The following is a 13,406-nucleotide window of genomic DNA, read 5'->3' as shown; positions in this document are numbered from 1 at the left end:
GCAGCAGCAGGCCAGGCTAGGGGGCAGGGCCAGTAGCTAAGCAACCACTGTGATGCAGGCACGACACAGGGACCGGAGAGGCAGAGACTTCTGACGCTGTCATAATAGGGGTGTCTTGAGCCCTGCGTGGGCCTGAGACACAGCACACTCCAGCTCCATGTAGAGGCTTCTGCTGAAACGATCCTGTGAAGTGTGCCTGGGTAGAATTTCTCCCATAAACTGGCGCCTCTGCTCGCCCACAGGTGGGTATGAAGAGGACGTCAGATTGCTGAATATGGATCTGGTACTGGGAGGTCAGTTGAGCTGAGGGCTGGAAGGCCCAGGGCCTAGTACCCCAGCCCCAAACCTCACCTCAGGTGGAACCCATTGGAAACTTGCTGGTTTCTGAAGCCCAGGTCTCCACGGCCCTGAAATCTTCCATGGATCCCCATTCACTCCCTGGCCGGGAGCAAACCTCTCTCATTTGGCATTTGAGGTCTCTGCCTCCCTGTCTCCGATTGCGGCTCACCTAAAGCATCTGCAGAGCCTTTCCCTTCTGTTCTCGGCTTCCTATCCAGATGTTTCCTGCGGATGTTGGTGGTTGTGCTCCACCAGTCGACCTGGGGCATGCCCACTCCCATCCTCTGAGTACTAACCCACACCGATCCAGCTGTGAGCCTCAGTATGGCTGCTCCAGGGTCATCCACCCTCTCCCACTCTCACCCCTACGGGGTTTGTTTTCAAGCCCTGGAATTCTTCCTGTAGTCAAAATATTTAATTTTATTTTTAATTGTGTGTCTGTGTGTGGACATGTACATATTGAGTGCAGGTGGTCTGGGAAGCCAGAGTGACGAGCTGCAGCCAAAGGCTGTTGGGAGTGATTGGAACTAAACTTGGGTCCCTGAAACAGCCCCGGGCATTCTTTTTTTTTTTTTTTTTTTTTTTTTTTTTTTTTTTTTTTTTTTTTTTTTGGTTTTTCGAGACAGGGTTTCTCTGTGTAGCTTTGTGCCTTTCCTGGAGCTCACTTGGTAGCCCAGGCTGGCCTCGAACTCACAGAGATCCGCCTGGCTCTGCCTCCCGAGTGCTGGGATTAAAGGCGTGCGCCACCTACGCCCGGCTGCCCCGGGCATTCTTAATTGCTGAGCCATCTCCCCAGCCCTCAAAATATATTTTAGTGTTTTAACTTTTATTATTTTGTTTAAGATAAGGTTTCTCTGTGTAGCCCTGGCTGTCCTGGAACTCACTCTGTAGACCAGGCTGACCTCGAACTCACAGAGATCCACCTGCCTCTGCCTCTCGAGTGCTGGGATTAAAAGTGCGCATCACCACCACCTGACATAGAATTTTCTAGGTATAGCCGGGCGTAGGTGGCGCACGCCTTTAATCCCAGCACTCGGGAGGCAGAGCCAGGCGGATCTCTGTGAGTTTGAGGCCAGCCTGGGCTACCAAGTGAGTTCCAGGAAAGGCGCAAAGCTACACAGAGAAACCCTGTTTCAAAATAATAATAATAATAATAATAATAATAATAATAATAATTTTCTAGGTATAAAATAACTTAAGCTGGGGGCCAGAAAGATGGCTCAGTGGTTATGAGTGCTTGTTGCTCTTCCAGAAGACCCAGGTTCAATTCCCAGCACCCGTATCAAGTGGCTACAACCCCTTATAACTCTAGCTTCAGGGGATCTGATGTCCTCTTCTGGCCTTTACAGGTACCTGCAAATATGTGATATACACTCATACATACACATAAATTAAAAATAAAATCCTAAAGCCAGCATAGTGGCACATGCCTTTAACCCCAGCATTCAAGGAGGGAGAGACAAGCCAATCTGTGAATTTGAGGTCAGCCTGGCCTACATAGTGAGTTCCAGGATAGCCAGGGATATATAGGCACACCTTGTCTCAGAAACAAAACAAAATAAAAACAAAAAATAAAAGGAAAAAGCGGGCGTATGTAGATGGTAACGAGGCTGCAGGGAGATGGGTGGGTGGTCATGGGCACTTGTTCTTACCAAGGACCCAAGTTTGATTCCCAGAACCCACACTATAGCTCACAGCTGGGGCCGGGGTACAGTAGGTCCTCTTGGAAGGGGACTGGGGTGTGAGTCCCAGCACCCACACGGTGCTTCGTAGCCATCTGTAATTTCAGTTTCAGAGGTTCCAGTTCCCCATTCTGGCCTCTGGGCACCAAGCTACATACATGTGTGCAGGCAAAGTGCTCACATATAAAACAAATCTGATTATACAAAAAAGGTTTTTAAAGCACAGAGCCAGAGAGATGACCCAGCTGGTAATGGTGCATGCTGCCACCAAGCCTGAATTCAGTCCCCGAAATTCACATGGACCGAAATCGTGCAAGTTGTCCTCTGACCTCCACGAGTGTGCCTAGCACACGTGCGTCCACATGTTCACATGGCCCCACACATACATTGAATGTAAGAGAAAAACAATCATGAGAAGGCTGTGGAGAGAGCCCAGCTGGAATAGAGCCTACTTCATGTGCAGGGGCTCCGGCTCCATCCTTGGCACCACAGAAACTGGGCATGGTGGGTTCGTAATCCCGCCACCCAGGAGGCAGCGGAATCAGAAGAGCTATGTGAGATTAGGTTTCAAAGGAAGGAGGGGGGGAGAGGGAGAGAGGAAAGGGGAGAGGAGGGGAAGATGTACGGAGGAAAAATCTGGGGTCTGCCTCCACTGTAGGTACACAGCAGGAGAGGCACCCTGGGCCAAGGTATTGTCCACAGGAGGATCCCTCTTTTAGCTTTTTTAGATTTTTGTGTGCATGAATCTGTGCCATATGTGTGCTTGGTGCTGTGGGAAGTCAGAAGAGGGTGTCAGATCCCCTGGAAATGGAGTACAGTTGTGAGCCACCATGTGGGTGCTGGGAACTGAACTCAGGACCTCTGGAAGAGCAGCCAGTGCTCTTAACCTCTGAGCCATCTGTCCAGACCCCCCCCCCTTTTTTTAAGAGGGCCTTTTAGACCAGCACAGGACCTCTGGCTCACTGCATCTGTCCCCCAGCCTCCAACTGCAGAAGTAAAGTAGCTTGATGCCACAGGTGGCAGAGTTGGAATTAGATCAGGCGTCTTGGTACCCACGCTGCTGCTGTTGCTAAGGCAACACCAAGCCTTCTGTGGCTCCCTAGTACTTACAAGACAATTTCTGATTTCATCCCTCCTTGCCATTTGGAGCCAGTGCCCGGTTTTATGTGGGCCAATGGTCAAATACACTAGTTCTGAACCTTGACGGTCCTGGGCTCTCAGCTTCGCCCTGATGGGCTTTGAGTACCTATTACCCTGTGCCAGTTGTCCAGAAGAGTGCTCCAAAGGCACATGGCTTCCCAGCCCGGAGCCTCAGGTAGCCTCTGGGTACTGCTCTGTGCTTAGGGGTTCCCTGGGCACAGCTGAGGTCTGCTGCTGGCATAGTGCTCCACCCAGGTGCTCACAAATGAGAGCTCTCCTGGTCTACAACCCCTCCATCTGGATACACAGAGGTTTCTGAAAGTCCGTAGCTCAAGTGTTCCAGCTTCATGGGGTCAGGGCTGGCTTATCGTCTACCTAACCACCAGATCTTTGGGACTTGGAAAAGACTCTTTGAGTTCCTCTAACAAAGATGTCTCAGGGTAGGGGTCTCTGGACTGTGGCCTTTGAACCCCAAGGTCTATACCCTGGTTCCCCTCCCTCCTTACTTCCCTGGTCTGGCCTCTTTACCACCAACACAGTGAGATCTTACACACGCAACTACACACACGACTCATCTGTCTGAGCATCAGTTTCTCCAGCTGCAGAACCCTTGTCCATGGGGAGTCATGTGAACAGAGTGGGGGTGGCAGAACTGTGTGCAGGTTCAGTCCCTGGGGGTGCCTGTTGGGGACGCTCACTCTTCGCCGGGCTTCCCATCAGAGTCCCTGCTTCCTCCTCCCCCTCCTCCTTCCCCCCTCCCTCCTCCCTTCCCTCTCCCTGCCATCTCGCCAGAGAGCTGGCTCCCGGCATGCCATGCGATCGCGCACTGACAGCCTTATAAATAGTCGCCTTTGCGGGCGGCTGAGAGGACGGGGCAGGGCACACACTGGTCCTAGTGCCCACCACACCCTCCCCCAGGTCAGTGTGTGGCTGCTCCATTGTCTGCCTGTGTGGATACCCCCAAGGGGAGTGGGGAGGCATCACCTGTGGGAAGGTGGGGGTGCTCCGGTCAGGCTACCCTTGGGTTCTGTGTGTCTTGTGTGTTTGTTGTTTGTATCCATGGTTATGAACTGTGTATTTGCATGTGTGTTCTATCAGCTCTGGGTGCCTGTGGCTGTGTGTGTGTGTGTGTGTGTGTGTGTGTGTGTGTGTGTGTGTGTCTCCTCCCAGACTCCTTTGTCCCTGCTGGTGTTACTGGGGCTTCGGGTCTGTGCCCTTGGCACATCCCTGCTGAGACCCTAAGGGAAGGGGAACGGACAGAAGACCTGGGTAAGGGCAGCCTGTGTGCTCCGAGAGCTGTAATGTCACTTTGAGTGTTGGGAGGACCTGGGGCCTCTGGACGCTGGAGCCCTGCCAGTACCTCCTGCTCCATCAGGGGCTCTGAAGGAGCCTTGGCGCCTGACTCACAGCTCTGGTCAGCTGCTTAGCCATGACACTTCAGCAGTGGCAAGACTGGCCCCAGAGGGGACAGCGGCTGCCCAAGGTCACACAGCTGAGTGATACAGTTGTGATTAGAGCCCCGATGGATTGCAGTCTGTGAGGGCTTCTGTTAGCGTGCATCTCAGACAACCAGGCCTTGAGATGGGAGATGCTTATCCCTTATCCCAGGCCTTGAGATGGGAGAGCCTCTGCCCCCTGAACCACCTAGAAGACCACTCAGTCATATTAGGAGTCAGTGGGGCCCTGACTCAGGGAGCCTTATAAGGCCCGACTGCTTACTCTGTAACCTTACTCTGTCTGGGACCCCTGGCCTCCTGGAAGCCTCCTCACGACCTAAGTTATTTTAGACCAAAGGAAGTAGCAGGTGTCTGTGAGGCAGGGGGGCTTAGGTTACCAGGAGGGGGTGGGGTAGGTGGAGTGGAGAGGCTTCCTAGGGCATCCTGGTGGCTGTCCAGAGCCTGGGACACTCCTCCTCCCCTGGGCAGCTCCTTCTGAACACTCCGCAGGCCTGGAGGCTGCAGCTCAGGCCGTGGATCCATGCAAAGTCGCTCAAGGTCCTTGTATGGTTTGGGGCACCAGGCCTGAGCTTGACCCCAGCCAGAAGCTGGGGCTAGTCTGTCTTTCTCTCCAAGCCTGTCCCCTCCCCAAGTGGCGGGCATGATGGAATGAGGGTCCCAGTCCAGGGCTCATCTCCTGCCAGGCCCAATCAGGGCCTGGAACAAGGCCCATGGGGCAAGAGAATAGTCTGGCACTTTATGCGGGGTGCCTTGCAACCAGAAGTTCAGAGAGAACACCTGTGGGATTGTTGGGGGAGTCTAGGAAGGCGTCCTGAAGGAGGGGAGACTTGAGCTGAGGTCTCCAGTAGCATTGGAGAAAGACATCCCAAGAATTGGTTGTAGCACTTCGAAGGCCTGTGGGCAGGTGGGTGGGTGGGTGGGTGGGGGTAACATTGCAGCAGATGAGAAGCAAGGGTCAGATTGCCTAGGCCCTGCCAGTGAGATTGAGAGGTTCAAGTCTGGTTTAGGGAGCCAAGAGGACAATACATGGAAGGCTATGAGCAGAAGGGTCACATAATTGTTGCTTGCTAAGAAAATACATCTGTCCATTGCTTGGTGTGTGTGTGTGTGTGTGTGTGTGTGTGTGTGTGTGTGTGGCTCCGGGGGGAGGGCAGGCTATGGTCTAGGTTGGAGAAAGGCTGGAGAAAAGAATGTAGGGCTATGATGTGCAGGGCAGAGGTGGGATGGGTTGTGGGGAGCATGCATGCGGACGTAGGACTGACTATAGAGGTGGGAATGGGGGCGCTGAAGCCAGGGTGAGAGGAGAGAAGTGTGTACCAGGGACCCAGAAGGCTGACAAGAATGGTGTTGATGGTCTTGAGATGGTGGGACGGGTAGGGAGCGAGGAAAGAGTTCTGAAGAGGCTGGAGAGTTTGGGAATTGTGGGGAAAGGATGGGCCAGCCGGGGACAGTGGAGCAAGTCCTCCTGGGGTGAGGGGGAGGGCTTTGGGGGGGGTGGATTTGGGCCGCCTTCAGTTTAAAAACTGGAAAAGGGCTGGAGAGATGGCTCAGCAGCTAAGAGCACTTGCTGCTCTTCCAAAGGACCTGGGTTCTGTCTCTAACACCTACATGGCAGCTCACAACCACCTGTAACTCTAGTTCCAAAGAACCCAGCACACCTCTGTGGCCTCTTCATGGACTGCGTGCACATGGTACACTTAGATACATGCAGGCAAACACTCATACACATGAAATTAAAAACAACAACACAAACCACTCAGAGCCGGGTGTGATAAACATTCCTGTAGCTCCAGCGCCAGAGAGGCCGAGGCGATAGGGTTGCTGTTAGTTTGATGCCAGCCTGCACTACAGCGAAGGACCCCTGTCTTAAACAGAACAAAACAAACTGTAAAGGGTTGTGCTCCAGGTGTCTCTGGGTCTCTGGGTCTTGTCCCCAGGCAAGAAAGCAGGACACTGCTGCCAGCATTCCCGTGCCCCGGAGAGCGTTGTCACGGCGCCTGGCCCATGCACTAGGGACTCTCGGTAGACTCCATATTGCTGTTCATACCCCTCTGTGACCTCTACCCAGGGGCCTCCAACAGACCAAGGCACACTGGAGGGTGACAGAGGCAGTAGAAGCCAGCAGGAAGGTGACTTTTCCAAGGTCATTCTGCCTCCTGGGCGTTCATCTCCCCTCTTGGCCTCTGGGTGCTTTGGAAATTGCGTGTTGGAGCCTGGCACTTACCTGCCGCTACTGTGGGTGGGGCTCCGTGGAAGGAGAGTCCCTCACCCTGCCTGTGCCTTGTCTTGCAGAGTGCGGATCTAGCTCCCAGACCTCAGCAGGATGGAAGGTATGAGGTCCCCCTGGCTTCAGAATGCCTCTGTATTAAGGGGTGGGCTCTCACAGGGACTGTCTGGAAGGGTTGGAGGAAGCCCCAGGGTTCCTCCTCTGGCCTGTCACGATATTCCTGGCTTCTAACCCAAATATGCAAGGCCTCTCAGGCTTCTGGGGCCCCAGAGCTCACCTCTACCCTGTATTTATAGCCAAGCCTGCCCTTTTTGGGGGGAGGGGGTGCTAGGGATGGGGCTGTGCAGTGTAGCCATCCCAACCGCATCAACCGCCAAGCTGGAGTGTGGGGGTGGGGCAGGCACATGTGGGACTCAGTGTCCCTGCCTCCCAGTGGGGTGGACCCTACAGTCTTGAGTCTTCCTGGCTCCTGTGCTCTGGGAGGTGGGCAGAGTGCCTGGAGTGGGTAGGCTCTGGCTTCTGGCAGCACCATTCCCTGGCACTGGGCCTCTGCCTGGGTGGTTCTAGAGAGCTGGTCAGACGTGAGCGCAGCTACCTCTAAAGCCGCTGCCGGTCACCAGTCTGCCCCTTAGCTGCCTCTGAGCCTTAGCCGCTTCCCGACAGCTCAAGCCTCTTGCCCCCCAGCAGCCATCAATGCCACCTCCTCTGGGTCAAGGACAGAGTGAATCGGCTGCTTCTTGCTCAGGCCCCTGCCCAGCCCCATTTCCCTAAGGGGAGGAAACCCAGGAGAAAGACCCGGGTTCTAGTTTGGGTTCAGATGTCCCTTGGGTAAGCCCCTCCCTCTGTAGGCCTCAGTTTCCCTCTCCCCCTGGGTGGCGAAGTCCTTTTGCAAAGCATCAGGTATGGGACCCAGAGTATGACTCCTGCTACTCTGCTGCCCAGCTGCACCCCAGGCCACCAGGGCTGTGGCTTCTACGGAGGCAGTCTGGGAATTCTGCTTACCTCCCTGTCTGAGTAAGAGTTCCATTTGCCCACAGGCCTCCTCCCTGGCAACCATCTCTATGGCAACACACGTTGTGGTTGTCAGCTCCACGTTAGTTCTGCTGGGCTGGGGCGGGCCAGCCACGGGAGGGCCAAGCCAGGGAGCCGAGGGAGGCGACAATATGAACAGGATCACAGGCTGCTGTTCGTCTGGTGAACCCCGAGAAAAGGAAGACAGGAAGGCCAGAGGTGACCAACACCTGGGGTCCAGCCCCCCCAGGAGGTGCCCCGGGGTTGCCATCCCAGTCTGTTAACCGCCTCTGAGTTCTTAGCTGAGTTTTTAGCCTTCAGGCTTTGTCTGGGTGGGTCCAGAACACCCTGTGCCCATCCCTGCTCACTGTGCAAGCCTGGGTTACAGAGGTGTCTGTGTGCTCGTCTAGCCAGTGACTGAGCCCTGCTTCCCTGTTCTCTCCACAGAGAAGCTGAAGAAAACCAAGATCATCTTTGTAGTGGGTGAGTTGTAGGCAAGCACATGGTGGGCAGGCAGGGAGGGTCTAAGCAGGCGCCTGCAGAAGTCTGGGCCTGGGGCTCTTTTTTGGGGGGAGACAGTCTTTCTACATAATCCTGGCTGTCCTGGAACTCACTCTGTAGACCAGGCTTCCCTCAAACTCAGATTTGCCTGCCTCTGCCCCTCAAGTGCTGGGATTAAAGGCCTGTGGCGTTCTTCTTTGAACTCTGATTTTCTCTCATTGAGGGACCCCTGTCCTTCCCGGGGTTTCATTTTTTTGGGTTTCTGAATGTGTGGGTCCTTGCAGGCGGGCCTGGCTCAGGAAAGGGCACCCAGTGTGAGAAGATTGTGCAGAAATATGGCTACACCCATCTCTCCACTGGGGACCTGCTGCGAGCAGAAGTCAGCTCGGGATCGGAGAGGGGCAAGATGCTGTCATCCATCATGGAAAAGGGGCAGCTGGTGCCACTGGTGAGGGGCTCTGGTGGGGACTGGGGTGGGGGGTGGTGGAGGCTCTGAGCCTGAGGCCCTGGGGGTCAGCCGGCAAAGCCTGGGATACACTGCCAAGGGTGACCAGGCCCTCTTGATCTCAGAAGCCTGTTGTGGTTCCCCATGGCCCTCAGCCAAAAGTTGCTTCCAGAAATTGCTAAGACCCGGCCTCCCACTCTTCATCCCCTAGTGCCTTGGCTCTGTCTCAACCACACTCCGTTATGGCTGGAATGGTCTTCCCTGTCCACACCCAGGCCTCCCTGACTCCCCAGCCTGGAGTTCAGACCCCTTAACCTTATACTGCAGTGGCCCCCTTCTATTCGGTTTATCGGGAGGAGTGTGCATGTTCCATAGCACCCATATGGCAGTCAGAGGACAGCTTGAAGGAACTGGTTCTCTCCTTCCACCATGTGGGTCCTGGGGACCAAACTCTGGCCATCAGGCTTGGTGGCAAATGCCCTTAACCACTGAGCCATCCTGCTGACCCACTGGTCCCCTTCTTTACCCCTCATGCTATGTCATGCTTAGAATCATAGGCCGAATGTGTCCCGGTCTGTCCCCTCCCGAGGACCCCGGGCTCGGTGAGGGTGGGAACAGGAAGGCCTGCAGGAGCTGTGTCCTCAGGCTCAGGACCTCTCCTGGCTGGAAGAAGGGGGTTCACTTAAGCCCAACCCTGGAGAGAGCAGCTCCGGGAAAGAGGACGGCGTGGGGGCCGCCTAGGCCAAGGCCCCAGGGGCGGGAGAGAAGGCTCAGGGTTCCCTGTGCCACACAACAGGAGACGGTGCTGGACATGCTCAAGGACGCCATGATGGCCAAAGTGGACTCTTCCAATGGCTTCTTGATTGACGGCTACCCAAGGGAAGTGAAGCAGGGGGAGGAGTTCGAACAGCGGGTAAGAGGCCCTTGATTGGCTGCTGCTGCCCAGGGCCGGGGCGCCGCTGAGGAGGAGGAAGGGGGATGGGGGCCGAGGCTACAGGGTGAGGGGGGAAGGCATGAGGATTTGAGAGACTTCGTCCTTGTGGGGCTTGCCATCCCACAAACGCACAGTCCAAGGGTCGGTCGGCAGCACTGGCCATGTTGGAAAGGTAAAGCCGCTGTTGGGGGAACAGAAGAGGGGTCAGAGTGACCAGGCGTGACGTGGAAGAAGGGTGGGCAACACTGGCTGCAACCTTGCTGCCAGGGAGAGGATCCATGTTCTTTTCCCAGCACAGAGAACTGGCAAGTTCTGCTGGGGCGGGCCAGCCACGGGAGGGCCAAGCCAGGGAGCCGAGGGAGGCGACAATATGAACAGGATCACAGGCTGCTGTTCGTCTAGTGAACCCCCAGAAGAGGAAGACAGGAAGGCCAGAGGTGACCAACACCTGGGGTCCAGCCCCCCCCCCCAGGAGGTGCCCCGGGGTTGCCATCCCAGTCTCTTAACTGCCTCTGAGTTCTGACTGGGAAGAGCTGGCATCAAGAATGACAGTCCTAAGATTCCACAAGCCTTTGTCCATCAGGAAAACAAGATCTATAGAGTGACACCTCCCCAAACACACATGTGCACAGACAGACGTTTGTGCACGTGAGCCACACCTACACACACAATAGGTAACATAGGATGCATACACATGCATAAGGCTGGGTGCGCTGCACACACATGCACATGTGTGCTCTGGGTGTAGCACGCACTACAGGGGTACATGCATGTTAATTCACTTGCTGACACATATTTGCATACATTTATACCATATAAAGCCACAGGGGACCGTGCGCGGCTGTAGGTGCTGAGTCCCAGGGTGACAAGGGTGAGGCGGAGAGATTACCGGGCGTCCTGGTGGGCTGGGGACAGAGCATCTCCAGCCTCACTCCTGCCCACACCTCTGAGTCCCAGTCAGAGCAGGGGACTGTATGTCACAACCCCTAAGAGTCTGAAAGACCTCAAGAGAGTGCTTGCCTTTGTCCTGAGCCTTAGCTTGCCAATCTGTGAAATGGGAGTTGAGGCCACAGAGCCCGCAGCTACCCTGAGGCATGCTTTGTCTTTCCCCGTTTCCCCAGCTGGGTGAGGTCACCTGCAACCCTCAGGGCCACCTCCACAAGTGAAAGTGCCCGTCAGTCCTATCATGATAATAGCCAGAGACTACAGGCTTCCCCCAGGGCTTGGTGGCTTCCTCTGGGAATCCAAGTAACCAAAGTTCTCAGATCTTGACACTAGGGGGTGCCAGAACTGTACTAAAGGAGGAGGGTGGGCCTGGAAGTGGTTGGTTGTGCGGCTAAAACGCCCAGAGCTGCTTTGGGGTGGGCAGTGTCCAGGACCAATCCTCAGCCTAGATGCCCATTTCCAGACTGGGAAACTGAGGCTCCAGCCAGGGATGCACTGCCCAGAGATTTAGCTGTTACCATAGCCCCACTACCTCCATCCAAAGTATGGATACAGTCTGCTGTGTTTGGTCCTGTGGACTCAGCGGATGTCGGCACCTGATGGCTGACGGTCAGGGGGTGGCAGCCTTGGTCTGACCTTTGCTATTCAGTCTTCTGTAAGAGAAGAACCTGGTGGACTGTCCATGGTCAGCAGGTGGCATGATCACTTCTGCCTGAAGGTAGCCGATCCTTATCACCCTAAATCCTTATCACCTTAAATCCTCAACTACCCGGGAGGCAGACACCAAACTCAGAAGGGCCAGGAGCCTGCCCCAAGGTTACTTGGTTGGACAGAGGCAGGAGAGGAGCTGTGAGTGACAGTCTGGCAGCTGCTTAGAGACTCTGGGGAACTGACTCCGCTGGGCTCTGAAGGACAGAGAGCTCTGAGGCTGGATAGAAGTCCCAACCCAGGCCAAGGCTAAACAGAGAAGGGTGGTACCCTCCCGCTGGCCAGGAAGACCCAGGAGCCCAGCCTCGCCTGTGCCAGGCTCCCCTCTCCAAGGAATGGTGTGGCCTAGAAAGGGAAGGGTAGCCATTGTCAGCTTGAGTGCAGGGCCCAGCCTGGGCAGGGGACACTGTGGAGAGGCCCTGGTAGCTGAACCGAGGTCTGGGTCTGCCAGGCCTTATTCCTCACCTCTCCAAGCCATCTTTGTGATGAGTGGCTTATACCGGTGACATCATTCAGATTTCCTTAACAGTCTCCACCCTGTTCCTCTCTGGTTCCTTTGTCAGTCAAGTCTTATCCAGTCCTCCGCTCCCCTCTGGGCTGAGGGAAGGGGGCGGGGGCATGACACATAGGTGCTCTCAAGCTGGTAAGGATTTGGGGCTTTCTCTTGGAGGTTCTAGGAAGCTGAGGAAGAGTTTTGAACAGAGGAGAGACGGGGGTCACTCTTTTAGGAAGGCCTCTGGCTGCCTTGGGGAAGGGCCTGACGTCCTGAATGGGGCTCATGGAGGGCTGCAGAGGTGGAACCAGGAATGGTCTGCTGACCCCATGTCCACCCTGCAGATTGGACAGCCCACACTGCTGCTGTATGTGGATGCAGGCGCCGATACCATGACCCAACGACTCCTGAAGCGAGGGGAGACCAGTGGCCGTGTGGATGACAATGAGGAGACCATCAAGAAGAGGCTGGAGACCTATTACCAGGCCACTGAGCCCGTCATCTCCTTCTATGAGAAGCGCGGCATTGTGCGCAAGGTGGGGACCTTATCGTAGGACCTTAGGCCAGCCCTCTCCCTCTGCCTCAGTTTCTCCTTTTCCCCCCTCTTCAGTGAGTAGCTATTGTAGTGGGGTTGTGTGGATCCGGCCATGGCATCCCTGCCCTCATCGTCCGTATCCCCACAGGTCAACGCTGAAGGTGAGGTGGACTCTGTCTTCTCCCAGGTCTGCACCTACCTGGACTCCCTGAAGTAACTGGAGCCCTTGGCCAGCTCCCAGCTTGCCCCACCCTTGCCCCCTGACCCCAGGCAGCCTGGCTCAAGCCCAGCGCCTCCACCCTGCTGGGCTGTGCACAGACACAGGAAGCCACTTTATCCTGTTCCATGGACATGCGAGCACTAAAGGAATTGCCAAGGACGTTTGGGCTCACTCCCTCTTCTTTGCTTCCTCTGGAGGTGATTCATGCCGCCACAGCCAGGCTCCAGCACTGCCTGCCCATCCTTGCCTGTGCCTCAGCCCAGCTGTCCGCTGGGATCCTAGGCCCTTCCTGAGCCAAGCCGTGTCAGGCCTAGGGGCTCCTGGGCTCTGAAACTCGGCCCCTTCCTCATAGCCTTGCTGAATGGCTTTGCCTCTGAGCCACCATCTCTCTGGAGTGAGTTTAATTTTTTATTTTTTCTTTAGACAGCATCTCGTGTGTCTCAAGCTGGCCTCACACTGCTCTGTAACTGAGGGCAACCTTGATCCTCCTGCCTCCACTTGTCCCGAGTGCTGAGATTTCAGCTGTGTGCTGCTACCACTCCTGGTTATGGGGTGCCGGGGATCAGTCTCATGGCCTTGTGTACACCATGCCAGAACTCTACAGACGGAGCTACGTTCCCAGTTGAGGTTTCTGTGCCTGACTGGGGCCTTGGCTGCAGTGGGCAAAAGGCATGGCCACACCGGGCTGGGTGGCTACCATGTGCAGACGCCGATGTGTGGCGGCCATACAGCTAGGTGGGAAGTTGAGAGGCACAGGGAGGCCTTCCTG

At 55.6% G+C, this 13,406-nt stretch overlaps 1 protein-coding gene across 5 annotated transcripts; it reads left to right on the top strand.

Annotated features, from left to right (window-relative positions):
* The first annotated feature begins 65 nt into the window (after positions 1-65).
* On the top strand, positions 66-12,796 carry Ak1 (adenylate kinase 1). Of its 5 annotated transcripts, none has more exons than XM_042274883.2 (7): positions 66-242; positions 6,911-6,948; positions 8,304-8,339; positions 8,642-8,805; positions 9,599-9,715; positions 12,227-12,418; positions 12,566-12,796. In XM_042274883.2, the coding sequence occupies exons 2-7, from the start codon at positions 6,942-6,944 to the stop codon at positions 12,632-12,634; spliced, it is 585 nt and encodes a 194-aa protein (XP_042130817.1). In that variant the 5' UTR covers positions 66-242; positions 6,911-6,941; the 3' UTR covers positions 12,635-12,796. The 5 variants fall into 5 exon arrangements, with proteins under 5 accessions (XP_042130817.1, XP_042130818.1, XP_006983551.1 ...); XM_042274884.2 differs by having other exon boundaries at positions 102-293; XM_006983489.4 differs by lacking the exon at positions 66-242 and adding an exon at positions 3,955-4,079.
* The last annotated feature ends 610 nt before the right edge of the window (positions 12,797-13,406 follow it).

Source organism: Peromyscus maniculatus, chromosome 4, assembly GCF_049852395.1.
Source record: "Peromyscus maniculatus bairdii isolate BWxNUB_F1_BW_parent chromosome 4, HU_Pman_BW_mat_3.1, whole genome shotgun sequence".
NCBI classification, from domain to species: Eukaryota; Metazoa; Chordata; class Mammalia; order Rodentia; family Cricetidae; genus Peromyscus; species Peromyscus maniculatus.
This window is presented reverse-complemented; position numbering and strand designations above follow the sequence as displayed.